Raw genomic sequence first — 24608 nt, 5'->3', positions numbered from 1 at the left:
ATGGAGATGAACAAAACCAAAACACCATCAATTTGCTCATTAGAATACTTAAATTTGAATAATCTTAGGTCTGGACTTACTGAGAAATGTGGCACTAATTCATCCTTTTCCTCCTCTGTGAAGCCAAATACAGTTAGCGTTTTGGGCCTGTGATCAATCACCATATGCATCTGTGCGCCTCTCCCCCTCACACTCCTACCTCGACCTCGACCTCGTGTCTGCATAGTTTTACCACGTCCTCCAGGAAGAATGCCCAATCGTGCAGCCTAAAAACAGATAACAGATTCGATTATGTCAATTTCTAATATAAAAGCATTGCGATTATGTGCCTGTGTCCGTCACATCTCAAGTCACACCTTCGAACATCCAAATTTACACTTGATTGCTCATATTGTGCATTCTTAGAACAGTAACAAATGATGGAGCCGATATAGAACATACAATCAGGCCTTGATGAATGCAGGTAAACCTTCAATGAGAAACAATCAAGGACAAAAGAAATCAAATAAATCAAGCATGAGAAACAGCAAAATCTACCAATAAAGAAACGGAATTAATCAAACTGCTCCAAATATTTTTGAAAATCCTTTGGCTATCATATTGCTTCCTTTACGAAGATGAGTATTTACGACTGGAAATTTTCCAATACAACAGTATTTTCTGTTGATAAGGTTTTCCATTGGAGGCTTGTACCCACGTAAGCAGCCAAAACCTTGATTTCAGTATGTTTCTAGATTAATCCCCATTCAGTATGGAGACCCAGACGTGAAATCACAGCATGCATTCTGTGCATTCAACTTCCAGAAATTATGATGGCACAGGCCAAAATTTGCTGTGAGCCTGCCACCTGCAAAAAAAGCACTTTTACAAGAGTGAAAGTAAACTGCATTTGATTTTCTATAAAACACAAAAGACAACAGAACTCTGAAGACTTCTAGATAGGATTCAGAAGGAAGAAGAAAAAAAACTTGGAAATGGAAGGCAGAAAATTAGTAAGCGTGTTTAGAAGGCAGAGGAAAAAATGCTAGAAAATAGACAAGAGGTGAGTTTGGCTGTGCTAAATGGTATGTTCTTCAATGCAAAAGTCAAGGGAATAAGGCAGGTGAGCTGAAAGCACTGGAGTATGATATTATAGCTATCCCTAAGACACGGCTGAAAGGAGGACAGGAATGGCAGTTCAACATTCTTGGTTACAAGATTTTCATAAAAGATACAGGCGATGATAAAAAAAAAGAGGGTTGCAATTTTGATCAAACAAATAATTCTAGCTGTGAGGAGGGATATGGAAAAAGGATCAAATGAGGTCATATAGGTCGGAAAGAACAAAAAAAAGCGGGGAAATCACACTAGTGGAAATGTACAATAGACCCCAAACAATCAAAGGGAGCTAAAAGAGCTAATAGCTATACAAATGGCTGAGAAGTGCAAAAACAATAGGGCAGTAATAGTGGGGGATTTCATGACCCAAAAATTAACTGGGACAGAATTAGTGAAAAAGGCACAGAGTGAGCAAAATTTTTATAGCCATACATAGTGTTTCGACAAAGGTGGGAGGAATGCACTGTCTGTTGTAGCTCCACTTCACCACAGGCCACAACATATACTTACATGTTGACCCTGTTACTGATGCGGTGAATCATATGCTGTACACAGTTGTCGTGTACAATCACACACACACACACAAAACTTCTCTCTGCAGATGTCTGTTACAAGAAAAAAAGACAAAAAATACTTTGGCCAAATACTTGCTAATTCTTGAAAAAAAAGATATGTAAGGATGTCAGTCATCCCTTTTGGTCTGGCATCCGGGTACATGGTGACGGGTCACTGGGATCTTTTCAGAAGAAGGTCGCTCAGGTTTTCCAGGAGAAATGTGGCATCGGGGGTTTCAGCCAGCACATACTTGAATTGGAGGGTTTTTCAGGAGGAATGAGGAACTGACACACTGAACTTCTCAGGGTCACTTAGATTTATTTTCCCTTGGCAGGCAAAACACCAACTGTCTTCAAAACAGTCCACACCCTAATTGAACAGAAAACAATCCAAATCCCAAACAGCAAGTCAACCTCCTGAGCTCCATAAAACTCGACATGTGGTTTCTCTGTAAACATCTCCCCTTAGTCCAAGGTTCCTGTTCTTTATTTATCTTAAGGCAGGTGATCTCCAGTAGAGGTTTTTTTTAAGCATTCCTTGATCCTTCCAGTGTTTTCAGTCAAGTGCCCTTCCAATGACCCCAGTGAAAAAAACAAAGTCCAGCCTTTCTTCAGGTTTCCAAATGAATCCATTTCCACAATTTAAATGAGTCCTTAAAAAGGTATTTTTTTTCTTAAAAAATAGAAGCCTCTCATAACAATAGCAAGCCCAACAAGAGAGGGGGCAGTTCTGGACTTAGCTTTAGTTTTTAGTTTAATTTAGTTTAGAGATACAGCACTGAAACAGGCCCTTCGGCCCACCGAGTCTGTGCCGACCATCAACCACCCATTCATACTAATCCTACACTAATTCCATATCCCTGCCACATCCCCACCTGTCCCTATACTTCCCTACCACCTACCTATACTAGGGGCAATTGCTAATGGCCAATTTACCTATCAACCTGCAAGTCTTTGGCATGTGGGAGGAAACCGGAGCACCCGGAGGAAACCCACGCAGACACAGGGAGAACTTGCAAACTCCACACAGGCAGTACCCAGGATTGAACCCGGGTCGCTGGAGCTGTGAGGCTGCGGTGCTGAGCTGAGCAGTTGGAGAGCATGTTGGTGGAAGTGACTGTAATATTATTTGTTCCTTTCATATGTGAACTATTGTAAGACTCACAGGACTATAAGTAATATCCAAAGAAAACGTGGAATTTTATTTCAGCTTCAACAGAACATATATTTACGAACAAATAGTTACTGCACGAGCCACATCTAAGCACATCTCACTCGGTCAGGGAACATCCACAATTTTGTGGTCATGTGTGGCACGACATTACTTCCTCCAGTGACCTTCACTTACAGGTCTTAAGATGGTCCGCTCTTAAAGTCGTTCCACAACATCCCCCTTTTTTCCAAAGATAAAATGTACAATAATAACTGATGTTGCAGTTTGGACTAGCTATATATAATCAAAACAAAACGTTAGTTACAAGTAAGTTTAACACTCTCCGAAATACAGAGGAGGTCTCCTTCTTCGTCCCGATCTCGTTATTGTAAACCTCTTCCCAGAGCTGAGTTTGTTTTGACGACTCCTCTGAGACTCCGGTGACTCAGAACCTTGGTTAGCGTGTTCTTCCTCTGCACTCGTAGCTTCTGTACATTCATCTTCAGATTTTGTCTTTGAAAGTGTCCACGATGCCACAGGGTTATCACATGTAGTGTTGCCATGTAGCTGTCGGAGTTGACTTGAGTTCCGTCTGAGAATCGCACCATTGGTTGTCTGGACCTTGCAAGATCTGGGCTGGTCGCAAATCCTACCAACCTAAGCAGGATTCCAAGTTCCCGACACATGATTGAGGACTCTGACCTTCTGTCCTACTCGCAATTGAGCTAATTCAGGTCCTGCCCACATGTCATACGATGCCTTCATCTTCCCTTGTTTGGAAAGCTTAGAAAAATGACGACTGGCAATATCACCAATCCCTCTGGCCTCCGGGTACTTGATGCAACAAAGTGAAGCCCAAGGAGACACTCCTGGTCGTATCGCCTCTTCGTCAAGACTCCCAGCCTGTACATCGTCCTTCATCTGGACTGACTCGATGCACCGAATTGGGTATTTTCTACCATTTTTAGTGCATTATGGACTTCATGTATTGTGACAATTTGTAAATCTTGGCATACTGGAAGTCTTGTAACAGCTAGTCCAGTTGGGGCTACAATATAAAACATTTGTGGCAACCATTCAGAGCTCCCATAGCTGTACTGACAGGTTATCGCTCCAATGCACTTGATTGGAGAATTATTGTCGACAGTCAGCCAAGTTGTGGTGGGTCATACCATAGATTCCCACTGAAGTGCATGTCCTTCAGTATAAGGATGGGCAAAATATTTGCACTTGCTCTATTATCAATTTTTACTCAGCTTCTGCTTGCCATTCTTCTGTGGACATATAATCCCAACCATGGTAAATACCTCAGACTGCATAAGAGCATTGACATGCTGATCCAAATTAACTAAGTGAAATGCTTACGCACTGTTCACGAGTACATTCTGCATCCGTAGCCTCCTGACAATCTGAATCTCTGCTGACCTGATGTACCTGCTTGTACTTTTGTTGTGCATTGGCATACCTTTTGTTGCGTTTGCCATCCTGACTTGCAGACGTTCTTTCTGCATGTGATCTGCCACCATTCCTGTGTGTGGTATCCAAGCTCGGCCTTCTGAACTGCCTTGCTCAATGTCCTTGCATGCCACAAGCTTTGCACTGATCCTGGTACGCTGGATAACTGCAAATTGGGTGAGTCAAGCCACATTTGCCACACGGCTTAGTAGACTACTGAGCTATGGTTACCATACCCACTTCCGTAGCTGCCCCCGACGCTTGCAACTGTTGGCGCCCAATCATGATGGTTTCAAATTTCCTTCCATCATTGAGTAATGCCCTTTCTTATATTCTAGCGGGTCTTTACTGAAAGGCCTTTAGTGGGGTACCTGTTCCTACAATTCAATCTCTGCGAAGTTGCATTCTTGAGGTTTGTCTTGGCACCTTGCAACAAACTGGTCAATGGACTCATCTTGCCTTTGCTGGTAGGTCATAAACTCAAGCCTATGTGCTCGGAAATTTACCTTCACCCTGAGTTGATGCTTCAGGAGTGTCCATAGCTTGCTAGGACCCTTCTGCTCCTCAGCTGACAATCCTAATGTATTGATCTGTTGCAGGCTCTCATTGCCCAGTGTGAACCTAATTTTGCTAGCTTGTTTCTCTGGTTCACTTCTTGATCCAGGAAACACCGTTGCCTTAATTGTCGCAACAGTTTAAACTCAGATGCTATGTCTGAGACCTTCCAATCTACAACCGGATATCTGAAAGCCAGGGTCTTAATAATCCTGTTTTTTAAAATAAATATAGGACTTTTTACAGGTTCTTTTTCACAGGCACTATTTTTTCTTGTTTAGACAATTTATTTTTGCAGGCCTGCCCCTTTAAGAATGAGACATTTTTTGAAAGAGCAGCTCTTTGTTCGAAGACCTTGTCCCTTTGTTTTAAACTGAGCTTTTTTGTTAAAAAAACGGATTTTGTTTTTAAAGAGGGCTTCAGTTTGTAGTACCGGCAGCTGCCAAAACCAGGATTTCTCACTGCGCTGTGGACCTCTAAGGGCACTGTTAAGTTCTTCCCTCTCTTTTCAGCTTAAGCCCTGTACACAAAGCAAAAAAAGGGAAAAATAAAATAGTAATGGCTTCAGTTACTGCTTTTCAAATTTTTCAACCCACTGCTGAACCAGTTGAAAGCTCTGATCCTCTGGCAAATAGCCTACAGTACTCAGTTTCAACACCTCCCAGGGTCCTGTCTGTGCTCCTAGCTATCTGCACTGTTGCAAGATCTCTTGCCAGATCTCACAGGGGAGGCAGTGGCGTACTGGGGAGGCAGTGGCGTACTGGGGAGGCAGTGGCGTAGTGGTACTATCACTGGACTAGTAACCCAGAGACCCAGGGTATTGATCTGGGGACATCGGTTTGAATCCCACCATAGAAGGTGGAATTTGAATTTAATTAATAAATCTGGAATTAAAAGCTAGTCTAATGATGGCCATGAAACCATTGTTGATTGCTGTAAAAACCCATCTGGTTCACTTATGTCCTTTAGGGAAGGAAATCTGCTGCTCTTACCTGGTCTGGCCGACATGTAACTCCAGACCCACAGCAATGTGCTTAACTCTTAACTGCCCTCTGAAATGGCCTAGCAAGCCACTCAGTTGTACCTAACCGCTACGAAGTCAATAAAAAGGAAATAAGCCAGATGGATCACCCGGCATTGACCTCGGCACCGGAAACGACAACGGCAAACCCAGCCCTGTCGACCCTGCAAAGTTCTCCTTACTAACATCTGGGGGCTTGTGCCAAAGTTGGGAGAGCTGTCCCACAGACTAGTCAAGCAACAGCCTGAGATTGTCTGTAAGGTATGATTCCGTGAATATGACTATGTCCCAGACACCGTAATCACTATCCCTGGGGATGTCCTGTCCGACTGGCAGGACAGACCCAGCAGAAGTGGCGAGACAGTGGTCTACAGTAGGGAGGGAGTTGCCCTGGGAGTCAACATGGATTCCGGACCCCTGAAGTGTCATGGCATCAGGTCAAACATGGGCAAGGTAACCTCCTACTGATTGCCATCTACTGCTCTCCCTCAGCTGATGAGTCAGTACTCCTCCATGTTGAACACCATTTGGAGGAAGCACTGAGGGTGGCAAGGGCACAAAATGTACTCTGGGTGGGGGACTTCAATGTCCATCACCAAGAGTGGCTCGGTAGCACCAGTACTGACCGAGCTGGCCGAGACTGGGTCTGCGACAGGTGGTGGGGGAACCAACACAATGGAAAAACATACTTGACCTCGTCCTCACCAATCTGCCTGCCGCAGATGCTTCTATGACTGTATTGGTAGAAGTGACCACCGCACAGTCCTTGTGGAGACAAAGTCCCGCCTTCACATTGAGGATACCATCCATCGTGCTGTGTGGCACTATCACCGTGCTGAATGGGATAGATTTCGAACAGATCTCGCAATGCAAAACTGGGCATCCATGAGGCGCTGTGGGCCATCAGCAGCAGCAGAATTGTACTCAACCACAATCTATAACCTCATGACCCGGCATATCCCCCACTCAACCATTACCATCAAGCCAGGAGACCAACCCTGGTTCAATGAAGAGTGCAGGAGGGCATACCAGGAGCAGCACCAGGCATACCTCAAAATGAGGTGTCAACCTGGTGAAGTTACAACACAGGACTATCTGCATGCCAAACTGCGTAAACAGCATGCGACAGACAGAGCTAAGCGATCCCATAACCAACGGATCAGATCTAAGCCCTGCAGTCCTGCAACATCCAGCCGTGAATGGTGGTGGACAATTAAACAACTAACTGGAGGAGGTGGCTCCACAAATATCCCCATCCTCAATGATGGGGGAGCCCAGCACATCAGAGCGAAAGATAAGGCTGAAGCATTTGCAACAATCCTCAGCTAGAAGTGCCGAGTTGATGTTCCATCTCGGCCTCCTCCTGAAGTCCCCAGCATCACAGATGCCAGACTTCAGCCAATTCGATTCACTCTGCGTGATATCAAGAAACGACTCAAGGCACTGGATACTGCAAAAGCTTTGGGCCCGGACAAAATTCCGGCAATAGCACTGTAGACCTGTGCTCCAGAACTTGCCGTGCCCGTAGGCAAGCTGTTCCAGTGCAGCTACAACACTGGCATCTACCCTGCAATGTGGAAAATTGCCCAGGTATGTCCTGAACACAAAAAGCAGGACAAGTCCAACCCAGCCAATTACCGCCCCATCAGCCAACTCTCAATCATCAGTAAAGTGATGGAAGTTATCATCAACAGTGCCATCAAGTGGCACTTGCTTAGCAATAACCTGCTCAGTGACGCTCAGTTTGGGTTCCGCCAGGGCCACTCAGCTCCTGACCTGAACCGGCCTTGGTTCAAACATGGACAAAAGAGCTGAACTCAAGAGGTGAGGTGAGAGTGACTGCCCTTGACATCAAGACAGCAGTTGACCGAGTATGGCATCAAGGAGCCCTAGCAAAACTGAGGTCAATGGGAATCAGGGGGAAAACTCTCCGCTGGCTGGAGTCATACCTAGCGCAAAGGAAGATTGTTGTTGTTGTTGGAGGTCAATCATCTGAGCTCCAGGACATCACTGCAGGAGTTCCTCAGGGTAGTATCCTAGGCCCAACCATCTTCAGCTGCTTCATCAATGACCTTCCTTCAATCATAAGGTCAGAAGTGGGGATGTTCGCTGATGATTGCACAATGTTCAGCACCATTCGTGACTCCTCAGATACTGAAGCAGTCCATGCAGAAATGCAGCAAGACCCGGACAATATTCTGGCTTGGGTTGATGTGTGGCGCGAATGTTACTTGCCACCTAAGTGCCAGGCAATGACCATCTCCAAGAAGAGAGAATCTAAGCATCTCCCCTTGACATTCAACAGCATTACCATCGCTGAATCCCCCACTATCAACATCCTAGGGGCTACCATTGACCAGAAACTGAACTGAAGCAGCCATATAAATACTGTGGCTAGAAGAGCAAGTCAGAGGCTAGGAATCCTGCGGCGAGTAACAATCCTGCGGCGAGTAACTCACCTCCTGACTCCCCAAAGCTTGTCCACCATCTACAAGGCACAAGTCAGGAGTGTGATGGAATACTCCCCACTTGCCTGGATGAGCGCAGCTCCAACAGCACTCAACAAGCTTGACACCATCCAGGACAAAGCAACCCGCTTGATTGGCAGACTATCCACAAACATTCACTCCCTACACCACTGATGCACAGTGGCAGCAGTGTGTACCATCTACAAGATGCACTGCAGCAACGCAACAAAGCTCCTTAGACAGCACCTTCCAAACCCGCGACCTCTATCAACTAGAAGGACAAGAGCAGCAGATGCATGGGAACATCACCACCTGCAAGTTCCCATCCAAGTCACACACCATCCTGACTTGGAACTATATCGCCGTTCCTTCACTGTCGCTGGGTCAAAATCCTGAAACTCCCTTCTTAACAGCACTGTGGGTGTACCAACCTCACATGGACTGCAGCAGTTCAAGAAGGCAGCTCACTTTCACCTTCTCAAGGGCAATTAGGGATGGGCAATTAATGCTGGCATAGCCAGTGACGCCCACATCCCATGAATACCCTTAGAAAATAGGCGACATGTTTAGATAGAGGATCTGGATCGGCGCAGGCTTGGAGGGCCGAAGGGCCTGTTCCTGTGCTGTAATTTTCTTTGTTCTTTGTTGTTCTTGGAATAAATTTTTAAAAAGCTGCTCTCCAGGTTCTTCAGCCATTCCAGGTAAGCAACCTGCTGATCTTTGTTCTCAGTGTGTTCTTCAGAAAAAATGGCTGATCTGATTGCATCTCGAATTACAAACTTCCAGGTACCCCCGATAACCTTTGATTCCCTTGCCCAACAAGAATCGATCTACCTCCGTCTTAAAAATATTTAATGACCCTGCCTCCACCACCTTCTGAGGCAGAGAGTTCCAAAGTCGCATAACCCTCAGAGAAACAATTTGGTGGTCTTCAGAAAAAATAAATCCCAAACGTTGCTACCATATGATATTACTTGCTCCTTTGATATGTGAACTGTTGTAAGACTCACAGGACTACAAGTAATATCCAAAGAAAATGTGGATTTTTATTATAACTAGAACATGACACACCACACACACACGACACACACACACACGACACACACACACACACGACACACACACACACGACACACACACACACGGTACGAGCCACATCTAAACACAACTCACTCTGTTGGGCTATGCCCACAACTCCCTGGTCACATATGACATAACATTACTTCCTCTAGTGGCCTTCCCTTACAGCTCTTAAGGTGGTCCGCTTTTGGTCATTCTGCAACAGTCACCATAATTCAGTTATATGGTAGTTGTGGAAAAGGACAAAGATAGACCAGGACTAAAAGTTCTGAATTGGGGAAAAGCTGATTTTACCAAGCTGAGATGTGATTTAGCTAAAGTTGACTAGAAGCAGCTACTTAAAGGTAAAGCAGTGCCAGATCAGTGGAAGGCATTCAAGGAAGATATAGTGAGGGTTCAGAGCAAATATGTTCCCTTAAAGGAAAAGGGTGGGACAAGCAAATCCACAGCCTCCTGGATATCAAGGGGCTTAAAGCAGAGGATAAAGAAACGATGGGAAACTTGTGACAAATACCGCAGGGTCAATACTGCAGAAAACCTAGGGGAGTAAAAGCATAGGGGTGAAATTAAAAAGTAAATTAGTAAAGCAAAGAGGGCATGAATAATATTGGCAAGTAAGATCAAGAAAAAAACAATTTTTAAAAATATACATAAAGAGCAAGAGGATAACTAAAGGAAGAGTAGGGCTTATTAGGGATCATAAGGATAACCAGTGTGTGGAGGCAGAGGATGTTGATATTGTTCTTAATGAATACTTTGCATCTGTTTTCACAAAAGAGAGGGATGATAGATACATTGCCATCGGGGGGGGGGGGGGATGTGAGAGGCGTGTTATTCCAATAAATTAACATCGTAAGAGCAGAAGTATTTGTTCGTCTGATGATGTCATCTTCTTCCCAGAAGGTTGACTGTCATGGATCTCCACTTGTGTCTGTCCTGTGCTGTCCTTGCACATTCTGCAAAGGTCAATTGCATCCAGTCCATTATTCTGTCATCCATTTTCTTCCCTGCTTCCCTCTCCTACATTTTCCATTGATCTTTCCTCCAATAATTGTCTGTCTACTTTCTGCTCTAATGATGTGACCGAAGTATTGTATCTTTCTCTCTTTGATGTTATGCACTAATTTCCTCTTATCTCCATCCATTCCCAGCACTTCCTCATCCGTCTTTGTGCCTGTGTAAGACATGCGGAACATCCTCAGATATGTCCACATCGCAAATGCATTCAGCTTATCAACAGTCTCTTTATTTGGTGTCCATGTCGCCGAGGCACATAACTTAGATGACAAATTGTAGCACCTTGTCATTCTTTTCCTAAGATTCAAGGTCACTTTCTTTGTTGTTAACAAGTCCTTCATTCTGACAAAGCTGGTCTTGGCTATCTCAATTCTCCTTTGGATCTCATTGTCAGATCTAATCATCTGTGATAAGCTGCCCAAGGTATGTCAACCTTTTCACTTGTTCCAAGACTTGTCCATTTACTTCAATTTTCACCTCTGGAGTTAGGTCCCTATTTATCACCATTGTCTTAGTTTTCTTCACATACATTCTTAATCCATATTCCACACTCCTTGCATTCACTTTGTTCACAATTTTCTGGAGAGCCTCTTCTGACTTTGCCATCGGTGCAGTGTCATCTGTGTATCTCAAGTTATTAATTTTCAACCCACCAATATTGCAATCTGGTAAATGTTATATGTCTCTGAAGATAGTTTCAGTAAACAGGCTGAAGTGTTTCAAGGACATAACACAACCCTGACGCACTATTCTTTTGATTGGGAAACTGACAAGCTGCTATCAAGTCTCATCATCGCTGATTGCTTCTAATATAGATACTGAATTATCCTTTTATCATTTCTGTCAATTTCTAGTTTGCTTAAGCACTCCATTATTTTCTGATGGTAGACTCTTTCAAATGCCTTCTCAGTCTATAAAGCATATATACACAGGTTTTTGTACTTCTGGACATCTTTCGATCACTACTCTCAAGTTAAAGATGCCCTCTCTTGTTCCTTTCTTTGGTCTGAATCTTGACTGATTATCATTTATCTCTGCTTCGACAGATTGGTCATTTCTTTCCAAAATGATTATTAAAAGCAAGTATTAAGCAGTTCAAAATCCTTGAAAGTGGCAAAATGCCCAGACCTGGACAAAATATATCCTAGCCTATAAAGGGAAGCAAGAGAAGAAATAGTGGAGACTCTGATCATCAGTTTCCAATCTTCTCTGGCAATAGGTGTGGTGCCACAGGACAGCTGATGTTGTACCATTGTTTAAAAAGGGAGAAAGGCACAAACCAAGTAACTACAGGCCAGTCAGCCTCACCTCGGCAGTGGGAAAATGCTTGAAAAAATTCTGAGGGACAGAATATATCTTCATTTACAAAGTCACCAGTTAATCAAAGACAGTCAGCACAGACTTGTTAAAGGAAGGACATGCCTGACGAACATGATTGAATATTTGAGGAGGTAGCAAGGAGGGTTGATGAGGGTAGTGCATTTGATGTAGTCTGTATGGATTTTAGCAAGACTTTTTGATAAGGTCCCCATGGCAGACTGGTCACAAAAGTAAAACCCCATGGGATCAAAGGCAAAGTGGCAAGTTGCATCCAAAATTGGTTCAGATGCAGGAAACAAAAGGCAATGGTTGATGCGTGTTTTTGTGACTGTAAGGCTGTATCCAGTGGGGTGCCAAGGGGCTCAGTATGAGGTCCCTTACTTTTTGTGGTATCTATCAATGATTTGAACTTGAATGTAGAGGGGTATGATTAATAAGTTTGCAGACGATACAAAAATTAACTGTGTGCTTGGTAATAAAGAAGAAAACTTTAGATTGCAGGAAGATATCAATGAGCTGAGGGTGGAACAGCGGCAAATGGAGATCAATCCGGAGAAGCGTGAAGCAACGCATTTCGGGAAGGCTGACAAGACAAAGAAATTCACAATAAATGGCAGGATACTGAGAAGTGTAGGGGAACAGAGGGACCTTGAAGTGTATGCCCACAGATCTCCAAGGGTCCCTGGACAGGTGGATAAGGTGGTCAAGAAGGCATCCAGGATATTTGCCTTTATTAGTCAAGGCTCAGAATAGAAGAGCATGGAGGTTATGCTGGAACTGTATAAAACACGAGTTAGGCCACAGCTGGAGTACTGCATGCTGCTCTGGTCACTGCACGACAGGAAAGATGTGATTGCACTAGTGAGGGCACAGGGGAGATTTACCAGAATGTTGCCTAGACTGGAGAATTTTAGTTATGAAGAAAGATTGGATAGGCTCGGGTTGGTTTCTTTGGAACAGAGGAGGCCGAGGGGAGACCTAATTGAAGTGTATAAAAGTATGAGGGGTACAGATAGAATGGATAGGAAAGCCCTATTTCCCTTGGTTAAGGAGTCCATAACCAGGGGCCATAGATTTAGGGTAAGAGGTGGAAAGTTTCGCGAAGATTCGAGGGGAAATATTTTCACGCAGAGGGTGGTGGAATCTAGAACTCACTGCCAAAAAGGGTGGTGGCAGCAGAAACCCTCATAACATTTAAAAATTACTTGGAAATGTACTTGAAGTGCCTTAACCTACAAGGCTGTGGAACAAGAGCTAGAAAGTGAGATTCGGCTGGATGACTCTTTGCTGGCCGGTGTGGACACAATGAGCTGACTGGCCTCCTTCCGTGCTGCAAGTTTCTATGATTTCCTGAAGACTAGTTTAGTTTGCGAACATCAAATTGTTGGTTACAGTATATTTTGTGTGTAACCAACAGAATGCTAAGCTTCAAAGTGGAAATTTTACATCTTGTATTGTAAACAGTTACAGAAGTTGCTTTTATTTATACCAAGAAATCAAAAATAATGGTGGTCCATGTATACAAATCATAACTATTTCTGGAACGACTGTAACATTATTCAAGTTTGGAGACAATACTGAATAAAATCCTGAAAGTATAATGTTTTATCAAAAAGTCCTGCCCATATGCACATCACTTAACAGTGAAGAAAAATGCAAGATTAAACGTAACAATACCCTAAATAGGTGGATGATAAAACTCGCTCATATTATATGCAAAAATTAAGTAGTTGTGCAATTTATCAACCTGCAATGCCTAACAACAACTTACTAATACTTGTACCATACTGCTTCTATGAAATCTCTTCTAAACTTTGCTTTCACTGGAAGGTGCATCAGTACACCATTTCCACATCTCAGCTCCCCCTTGCAATAGCGTTACCTCTCAGAGTCATAGGGTTATACAGCACAGAAACAGGCCCTTTGGCCCATTGTGTCTGTGCCGGCCATCAAGCACCTAACTATTCTAGTCCCATTTTCCAACACTTGGCCCGTAGCCTTCAAGTGCTCACCTTGATACTTCTTAAATGTTGAGGGTTCCTGCCTCTCCCACCCCTTCAGGCAGAGTATTCCAGATTCCAAACACCCTCTGGGTGAAAACATTTTTCCTCAAATCCCCTCTGAACCTCCTGCCCCTTACCTTAAATCTATGCCCCCTGGTTATTGACCCCTCTGCTAAGGGAAAAAGTTTCTTCCTATCTCACCTATCAATGCCCAGCATAATTTTGTATACCTCAATCAGGTCCCCCCTCAGCCTTCTCTGCTGTAAGGAAAACAACCCTAGCACATCCAGTCTCTCTTCATAGCTGAAATGCTCCAGCCCAGGCAACATCCTGGTGAATCTCCTCTGCACCCATTCCAGTGCAATCACATTCTTCCTATAGCGTGGTGTCCAGAACTGTACACAGTACAGGCTGTGGCCTAACTAGCATTTTATACAGCTCCATCATAGCCTCCCTGCTCTTAACTTTTATGCTTCTGCTAATGAAGACCAGTATCCCATATGCCTTCCGAACCACCTTATCTACCTGTGTTGCTGCCTTCAGTGATCTATGGACAAGTACACCAAGGTCCCTCTGACCTTCTGTACTTCCTAGGGTCCTACCATCCATTGTATATTCCCCTGTCTTGTTGGTCCTCCCAAAATGCATCACCTCACACTTCTCAGGATTAAATTCCATTTGCCACTGCTCCGCCCATCTTACCAGCCCATCTATATCGTCCTGCAATCGAAGACTTTCCTCCTCACTATTTACGACACCAATTTTTGTGTCATTTACTTATCATACCTCCTATTTATTTATTTAGAGATACAGCACTGAAACAGGCCCTTCCGCCCACCGAGTCTGTGCCGACCATCAACCACCCATTTTATACTAATCCTACATTAATCCCATATTCCCTACCACATCCCCACCATTCTCCTACCACCTACCTACACTAGGGGCAATTTATACTGGCCAATTTACCTATCAACCTGCAGGTCTTTAGCTGTGGGAGGAAACCGGAGCACCCGGCGGAAACCCACGCGGTCACAGGGAGAACTTGCAAACTCTGCACAGGCAGTACCCAGAATCGAACCTGGGTCGCTGCAGCTGTGAGGCTGTGGTGCTAGCCACTGCGCCTCTGTGCTATATTCACGTCTAAATCATTAATGCACACTACAAACAGCAAGGGTCCCAGCACCAATCCCTGTGGTACACCACTGGTCACAGGCTTCCACTTGCAAAAACAACCCTCGACCATGACCCTCTGTTTCCTGCCACTAAGCCAATTTTGGATCCAATGTGCCAAATTTGGATCCAAATTGCCCTGGAGCCCATGGATGTTGGTCCCGTTCCAGTTCAGGTGCAACCCGTCCAACTTGCACAGGTCCCACCTTTGCCAGAAACAGACCCAGTGATCCAGGACCTAAAACCCTCCCTCCTGCACCAGCCACGCATTCTCTACCCGCCTATTCCTATACTCGCTAGCACGTGGCACAGGGAGTAATCCAGAGATTACAAACTTTGAGGTCCTGCTTTTTAATCTGCTACCTAGTTCCCTAAATTCTTGTTGCTGGACCTCATCCCTCTTCCTACCTATGTCGTTGGTACCAATGTGTATCACGACCTCTGACTGCTCACTCTCCCCCTTCAGAATGTCCTCCAGCCACTCCATGACATCCTTGACCCTAGCACCAGGGAGGCAACATACCATCCTGGAGTCTCCTTTGCAGCCACAGAAATGCCTATCTGCACCCCTTACAATAGAATCCCCTATCACTCTAGTCCTTCCACCACTTTTCCTCCCCTGCTGTGCAGCAGAGCCCTCCATGGTGCCACGAACTTGGCTGTTGCTGCTTTCCCCTGGGAGGTCACCCGCCCCCCCCCCAACAGTATCCAAAGCGGTATATCTGTTTGAGAGGGGGATGGCCACAGGGGACTACTGCACCTTCGCCTGGTGGTCACCCATCCCTTTTCTGCCTGTGTGGTCATCACCTGCGGTGTGACCACCTCGCTAGACCTGCTATCCACGATGTTCTCAGCATTATGGATGCTCCACAGTGAATCTACCCACAACTCTAGCTCCGTAATGCAGGTAGCCTGATTCTGTTACCAACGCTACCAAAGATCAGTCAATATTTGTGCTTACTTAATACATTTCCTGTGATACAATTGTTATTTTTGTCATACTATACTACAGTGACAGCTATAATGTGTCATCATTTCTCATTGATTTCATTGGTGTTTATTCGTGGTACCAGTAGTGGTGCTATCGCGTCAATCTTCTGCTGTACTTGCGTTTAATTGGTAAAAGAATCATAACACAATCTCCTAACTACAACTCCCTGACTTGCATTCCATCCTCATGAATATACCTAGGTACCTGGCCCAGCTGCCCAAACCATGACCACACTGTTGCTGCCCAATTCAAATTTGAGGCCTGGGCAATTGGCTTTCTTGTACACCATTATCAATATCCAAGCCTCTGGCAACACATGCCCAGCTGCATACCAGAGTTGGAGAGAGAGGGAGGGAGGAGCACTGCGGGAGCAGCAGGAACAGAGCTGGGAAACATCGAAAAGTGATAGAGTGACGTCACATTCAACAGTGAGAGCAGGGAAACACAGAGCTGCTGGCGTCAGTATTCAGGTAAGCTTTTAATTTAATTGAAATCAAATATAGAGTAAGACTTAATCAATTTATTAGTATATAAACTGTAGGGAGAATCAGCAAACTGACCAGAGCTCTGTGGTACAGGGAGCCATTCAAGTGGGGGGAGAAAAGAGAAATGTAGTTGTAATCGGGGATAGTATAGTTAGGGGCATAGACACTGTTCTCTCTGGCCAGGATACAGAGTCCCGAAGGCTGTGTTGCGTACCTGGTGCCAGGGATCAGGATATCTCATCTGGACTGCAGAGGAACTTGGAGTGGGAGGGGAAAGATCCAGTTGTTGTCATTCACGTAGGTACCAACGATATAGATAGAATGAGGATAGAGGTTCTGCTGAGGGAATATGAGCAGCTAGGGGATAAATTAAAAAGCAGAAGCAAAATGGTAATAATCTCCGGATCACTACCTGAGTCATGAGCTAACTGGCACAGGGTCAGTAAGATTGAAGAGGTAAATGCGTGGCTCAAATATTGGTGTGGGAGAAATGGGTTTGAATTCATGGGACATTGGCACCAGTACTGGGGAAGGAGGGAGCTGCTCCGATGGGACGGGGTTCCATCTGATTAGTGCTGGGACCAGAGTCCTGGTGAATTGCATAACTAGGGCTGTAGATAGGGCTTTAAACTAAACAGTGGAGGAGAGTGTTCAGTTGCATGGGAAATTAGGAAGTCAAAGTTAAAGGAGAAGGTAGGAGTGCAGGTTAATGATGAGGCTGATTGTTACCAGAAAATAAAAGGAGGGGACAGAACGTGTGAACGTCATATTGCACCAAGGAATCGTACAACAGTAGGGAAACTTAATAACAGAGCAAACTTAAAGGCTTTGTATCTGAATGCACGAAGCATTTGGAATAAAATAAATGAGTTAACAACGCAAATAGAGACGAATGGGTATGATTTAGTGGCGATTACGGAGACCTGCTTGCAGAGAAACCAGGTTTGGAAATTGAATATCCAGTATTTTGGAAAGATAGGCAGGAAGGAAAAGGAGGTGGTGTAGTCAGGAAATACTGAGGTTTTTAAGAAAGGTATGGCAATAATCATGGGTGATTTTAATATGCATATAGACTGGATTAGTCAAATGGCAAGGGTAACCTCGAGGGAGAGTTCATTGAATGTATTAGAGATTTTGTTTGGAGCAATATGTTGTGGAACCAACCAGGGAGCAGGCTATTCTAGATTTGGTATTGTGTAATGAGGTGGGATTAATGAATGATCTCATAGTTAAGGATTCTCCAGGGAAGAGTGATCATAGCATGCCAAATTTCAAATTCAGTTTGAGGGCGAGAAACTAGAGTCCCACACTAGCATTCCGGAGTTAAACAAAGGTAATTATATAGGCATGACGACAGATTTGGCCCTAGTGGACTGGGCAGGAAGACTAAAAGGTAGGACAGTTGATGAGCAGTGTCGGATGTTTAAGGAGATATTCAATTCTTCCCAACTAAAATCTATTCCAGAGAGGAAGAAAGATTCTAAGAGGGAGAAAAAACATCCATGGCTAAGCAAGAAAGTTAAGGACAACATAAAGACAAAAACTAAGGCATACCATATTGCAAAGGCCAGTGGCAGGCTGGAAGACTGGGAAATTTTTAAAGATCAACAAAGAGTTACTAAAAAAGTAATAAAAAGAGCAAAGGGAAATTAAGAAAGAAAACTTGCGCAAAATATAAATATGGATAGCAAAAGCTTCTATAAGTATATAAAAGGGAAGAGAGTAGCTAAAGTGAATTTTGATCCCTTGGAGAATAAGACCGGGGAGTTAATAGAGGGGAACACAGAAATGGCAGAGACACTAAATCAGTATTTTGCCTCAGTTTTCACAGTGGAGGACATTAGTACCATTCCAATAGTAACAGGTAATGCAGAGGTTATAGAAAGGGAGGAATTTAGAACAAGCATCACTAGGGAAAAAGTACTGAGCAAACTATTGGGATTGAAGGCAGTTAAGTCCCCAGGGCCTGATAGCCTACATCCTAGGGTCTTAAAGGATGTGGCAGCGGAGATAGTGGATCCATTGGTTATAATATTCCAAAATTCCCTGGATGCGGGAAAGGTTCCAGTGGATTGGAAAAAAGCAAATATAACACCCTTATTCAAAAAGGGAGGGAGGCAGAAAGTAGGAAACTATAGACCAGTTAGTTTAACATCGGTCGTTGGGAAATTGTTAGAATCCATTATTAAGGAAGTAATAACAGGACATTTAGAAAGTCAAAACACAATCCATCAGAGTCAGCATGGTTTTATGAAGGTGTAACAAGCAAAGTGGATAATGGGAATCCTGTAGATGTAGTATATCTGGACTTCCAGAAGGAATTTGATATGGTGCCGCCCAAAAGGTTAATACACAAGGTAAGATCACATGGGGTTAGGGGCAATTTATTAGCTTGGATAGAGGATTGGCTAACCAACAGAAAACAGAGAGTCGGGATAAATGGGTCTTTTTTTGGTTGGCAAGATGTAACGAGTGGGGTGCCACAGGGTTCGGTCCTCGGGCCCCAACTATTTACAATCTATATTAATGACTTGGATGCAGGGATAGAAGGTGCTATAGTCAAATTTGCAGATGACACTAAAATAGGTGGGATAGTAAGTTACAACAAAGAAATAAGAAATTTACACATGGATAGGTTAGGTGAATGGGCCAAAATTTGGCAGATGGAGTTTAATGTGGATAAGTGTGAGGTTATCCATTTTGGTCAGAAGAATAGAAAGGCAAATTATCTAAATGGAGAGAAACTTCAGAGTGCTTCGGTGCAAAGGGATCTGGGTGTCCTCGTGCATGAATCGCAGAAAACTAGTATGCAGGTACAGCAGGTAATAAGGAAAGTAAATGGAATTTTGGCAATTATTGCTAAAGGAATAGAGTATAAAAGTCAGGGAGTGTTGCTGCAACTGTACAAGCCATTAGTGAGACTGCACTTGGAGTATTGTGTACAGTTTTGGTCCCCTTACTTCAGGAGGGATGTAGTTGTATTGAAGGCAGTTCACAGGAGGTTCACTAGATTGATTCCAGAGATGAGGGGTTTGTCTTATGAAGAGAGATTGAGCAGTTTAGGCCTTTACTCTCTAGAGTTTAGAAGAATGAGGGGAGATCTAATTGAGGTATATATGATGATTAAGGGGATTGACAAAGTAGACGTAGAGAGGATGTTTTCTCTTGTGGGGCAATCTAGAAACAGAGGTCACAGTTTTAGGATAAGGGGTAGCAGATTTAAAACAGAGATGAGGAGAAATTACTTCTCTCAAAGGGTCGCGAGTCTGTGGAATTCACTACCCCAGAAAGCAGTAGATGCCGGGACAGTGAGTAAATTTAAGGAGGAGATATAGACAGATTTTTAATTAGTAGTGGGTTGAAAGGTTATAGTGAATGGACAGGAAAGTGGAGTTGAGGCTGAGATGAGATCAGCAGGCTCGAGGGGCTGAATTGCCTACTCCTGCTTCTAGTTCTTATGTTACATTCCTTCTCCTATTTCGCCACTGCCTCTGCGACCCATGACTTTTGTCCTTGGACTGTTCATTACTTCCAACATTCTCCTTCAGGACTTAAGGCTCCAAACTTAGGTCACTTGTGCCTAAGGCACAAAATGCATCACCTCACACTTCTCGGGATTAAATTCCATTTGACACTGCTCCGCCCATCCTACCAGCCCATCGATATTGTCCTGCAATCTAAGGCTTTCCGCCTCACTATTTATGACACCACCGATTCTCGTGTCATCGGCGAACTTACTGATCATACCTCCTGTATGATGTATCTGAGACTGATGAGGGAATGGAAGGGTACAGATAGCAGAGGCTCTGGCCACAATCTTTCAATTCTCCTCAGATATGGGAGTGGGAAGACTGGAAAATGGTGAGTGTCTATACCCCTGTTCAAAAAAATGGAGAAGGGGATAAACTCGATAATTACAAGTCAGTCAACCCAATGTCAGTGGTGCAGAAACTTTTAGAAACAATGCAACAAAATAAATGGTCACTTGGAAAAATATGGGTTGAAAGACAGCCAACAAGCTCTGTTAATGGCATATCATGTTTAATTAGTTAGACGGAGGTCATTGAAGAGGGTTGATGAAGCTTGGGCAATTTATGTTGTGTACATGACTATCAAAATGTGTTTGATAAAGTACTGCATGACCGTTAGCAAAATTGAAGTCTATGGCATTAAAGGTAGAGTGGCAGCTTGGACGCAAAATTGGCTAAGAGATAGAAAGCAGAGAGTTTTTGCAGACTGGAGGGAAGATTATAACGGCATTCCCCAAGGGTCGGTACTGGGGACCACTGCTCTTTTTGGTATTTATTAATGACCTGGACTTGGGTATACAGGGCTTTATTTGAAAGTTTGCAGATGGCAAAAAATGGCACAGAAATGTAATGAACTGTAAGGAGTATGGTAACAGATTTCAGGAGAACAGACAGACTGGAGTAACAGGTACACAGGCGGCAGATGCAATTTAACGCAGAGAAGTGTGAAGTAATGCATTTTGGTTGAAAGACTAAGGAGAGGCAATATAAACTAAAATTTAAACGGGGTTCAGGAACAGAGATACTTTGGAGAGCAGAATAAGTGGAGGAGGATTTTTTTTTAAAATATGCAATATCTTCTGGTTTATAAAGAGTGAAAGAGTACAAAAGCAAGAAAGTTATTCTGAACCTTTATGAATTATTGGTTAGGTCTCAGCTGGAAGGATATCAAGGTCAAGGAGAGGGCACAGAGGAGATTTCCAAGATCAGTATCAAGGATGTGTGACTTCAGTGATGTGGAGAGACTAGGGAAGCTAGGGTTATTCTCCTTGAACCAGACAATGTTAAGGGGAGGTGCTCAAAATCATGAAAGGTTTTTGATAAGAGTTAATAATTAGAAACTGTTTCCAGAAGAAGGGGCAATCAGTACAGAACACAGATTTAACATAAAAGCAAAATACTGCGGATGCTGGAAATCTGAAATAAAAACAAGAAATGCTGGAACCACTCAGCAGGTCTGGCAGCATCTGTGAAAAGAGAAGCAGAGTTAACGTTTTGGGTCAGTGACCCTTCTTCGGATTATTACAGATTTAACATAAATGGCAGAAGAACTGCAGGTGAGAAGAGAATTTTTTTTTTAATGCAGTGAGTTTTGATGATCTGGAATGCACTGTCTGAAGAAGTGGTGGAAGCAGATTCAATAATAAACTTTCAAAAGGGAATACTTGAAGAGGAAAAAATTGCATTACTTTTTCGAAGAGCTGGCACGAGCTCAATGACTGTATATTATGCAATAATATGGGAGGCCTGACAGATCATTGGAGTAGTCATGTCTGGAGGTAACAGAAGCATCTAAACATCACAACCATGCTCCAGACACAGACCACCCTAAAGCACGGTCACAGAAATTCCACCAGTACTTAAAATACCGAAATGTGCCTTTCACACTTGGTAAAAGTAAAGGCAGTCAACCGTGGATAACAAAGGAAGTTAAGGATTGTATAAGCTTAAAAGAAAAGGCCTATAAAGTTGCCAGAAATAGTAGTAAACCTGAGGATTGGGAGGCTTTTAGAATACAGCAAAGGAGGACAAAGAAACTGATGAAGAAAGGGAGAATAGAATATGAATGTAAACTAGCAAAAAATATAAAAATGGGCTGTAAAAGCTTCTACAGGTATGTAAAAAGGAAACATTTGGCTGAGACAAATGTGGATCCATTACAGGCAGTCAGGAGAATTTATAATGGGGAATAGAGAAATGGCAGAAAAGCTAAATGATTACTTTGTGTCTGTCTTCACTGAGAAAGATACAAGAAATCTCCCAGAATTAGAGATCCAAGGGATTAAGGGGAATGAGGAATTGAAGGAAATTAGTACTAGTAAGAAGGTGTAGTGGAGAAATGAATGGGGCTGAAGGTTGCTAGGTCCCCAAGACCTGATATTCTACATCCCAAAGTGTTGAAAGAGGTAGTTATGGAGATAGTGGATGCATTGGTGATCATCTTCCAAAATTCTATAGATTCTGGAGCAGTTCCTGCAGATTGGCAGGTCGCAAATGTCACCCCACCATTTAAGAAGGGAGGGAGAGAGAAAACAGGGAATTACAGACCTGTTAGCCTTACATCAGTCGTTGGGAAAATGCTGGAATCTATTCTAAAGGATGTGATCTGATTGGGCATAGTCAACATGGATTTATGAATGGGAAATCATGTTTGACAAACTTGAAGTTTTTTGAGGATGTTACTAACAGAATTGATAAACGGGAGTCGGTGGACGTGGAAAACTTGGATTTTCAGAAGGCCCCCCACAGGAGCAGGAGGTTGGTTAGCAAAATTAAAGCACATGGGATAGGAGGAAATATACCAGCATGGATTAAGGATTGGTTAACAGGCAAAAAACAGAGAGTAGGAATAAAGGGTCATTCTCGCGTTGGCAGGCTGTGACTAGTGGGGTACCGCAGGAATCAGTGCTTGTGCCCCAGCTGTTCACAATATATATCAATGATTTGGATGTGGGGACCAAATGTAGTTTTTCCAAATTCGCAGAAGATACAAAACTAGATGGGAATGTGTGTTGTGAGGAAGATGCAAAGCGGCTTCAATGGGGATTTGGAAAGACTTACTGAGTGGTCAAGAACGTGGCAGATGGAATATAATGTGGAGAAATGTGAGGTTATCCACTTTGGTAGGATGAACAGATGTGCAGAGTATTTCTTAAATGGTAAGAGATTAGAAAGTACAGATGTACAAAGGGACCTGGGTGTCCTCATCAATAAGTCACTGAAAGCTAACATGCAGGTGCAGCAAGCGATTAGGAAGGCGAATGGTATGTTAGCCTTTATTGCAAGAGGACTTGAGTACAGGAGTAGTGAAGTCTTGCTCAATTGTATAGAACCTTGGTTACACTGCACTTGGAGCAGTGTGCGCAGTTTTGGTCCCCTTACTTTAGGGAGGATATTATTACCATAGAGGGAGTGCAACAAAGGTTCACCAGACTTGTCCCCGGGATGACAGCACTGTCTGATGAAGAAAGATTGGGAAACTGGGCCTGTATTCTCTAGAGTTTCAAAGAATGAGAGGTGACCTCATTGAAACCTACAAAATACTTAAAGGGATAGACATGGTAGATGGAAGGTAAGATGTTTCCCCTGGTTGGGGAGTCTAGAACCAGGGACATAATTTCAACATTAGGGGGAAGCCACTTGGGACAGAGATGAGGAGAAATTTCTTTACTCAGCGGGTTGGGAATCTTTAGAATTCTCTACCCCAGAGGGCTGTGGAAGCTCAGTCATTGAGTATGTTTAAAGCAGAGATTGACAGATTTCTAAATACAAATGACATAAGGGGATATGAGGATAGTGTGAGAAAAAGTCATTGAAGTGGATGATCAGCCATGATCATATTGAATGACAGGGCAGGATCGATGAGCTGAATGGCCTACTCCTGTTCCTATGATCAGAATTGTGAATTTCTGTCACACTTAAAACTGACAGCAGGAAGCAATTTGTATTTAACGGACACCTCATGATTTGTCTATTCACTGCCTTGAAGGGATGCCAGATTAGAAACATCAACACCCTAGCAGCAATAAAACACAGTATCACATCCTCTAACTTACCATGACTAACACCTCTGGTACTGAGAACTGTTGGATTCTCCTTGGTTGTTTGAGAGCCTCCATCAAATTTAGGACATTTCAAGATTTCTTTTGAAAAGCAATGTCCCACTATATTTAAGTTACTGTTTCTTCCATGGTTGGGAGATACTATATAAATTTACATAGCAGTCTCAATTACAGTAAGCTTCTACCCATTTAACCTGTAGAGTTTTAGGAGGAAAAGTAATTTCATATTAATTAGATTACATGCATTTTGGTGATTTCTGTGGCGAGACATTATGGAATGCAATATTTTGTTTTTCCAGCAAAAGTCAGATCTATGTAGCACAGGTTACATAAAGGGTAAAGATCCCTCTATTCTCTCCATCAATATGCCTTTACCCTAACTTCAAAGCACAATAGCAGCAATGGTGTGATATTTTTCCCTCATTTTCCATACAACTTTTCTTATTGTAACACCGAAAATCTAATGTCAACTTGTGCTGTCTCATGTGCAGTTCTGTACTATAGACCCATGACTTTTCAAAGCTGTGTCTAAACCCATTTCGTACAGGAACCTTATAGCCAGAAAACTGAGATTAGTTTAATTTCGGCAGATTCAAGCCAAGTCTCAGAAATTTAAAATAAGTACATTCACCTACTCTGGCAATGAG

General features: G+C 43.3%; 1 protein-coding gene across 3 annotated transcripts in view; it reads right to left on the bottom strand.

Annotated features, from left to right (window-relative positions):
* rbm27 (RNA binding motif protein 27) overlaps positions 1-24608 on the bottom strand; it is a 217688-nt gene that overhangs the window by 79549 nt on the left and 113531 nt on the right. For all 3 annotated transcript variants that reach the window (XM_068043929.1, XM_068043931.1, XM_068043932.1), the window contains exon 18: positions 81-266. In XM_068043929.1, the coding sequence (XP_067900030.1) occupies positions 81-266 (186 nt within the window). The remainder of the gene's footprint in view (positions 1-80; positions 267-24608) is intronic.

The sequence above is a fragment of the Heterodontus francisci genome, chromosome 12 (genome assembly GCF_036365525.1).
Source record: "Heterodontus francisci isolate sHetFra1 chromosome 12, sHetFra1.hap1, whole genome shotgun sequence".
Lineage (NCBI taxonomy): Eukaryota > Metazoa > Chordata > Chondrichthyes > Heterodontiformes > Heterodontidae > Heterodontus > Heterodontus francisci.
The sequence above is the reverse complement of the archived record's forward strand: the minus strand, read 5'-3'. Positions and strand labels throughout refer to the sequence as shown.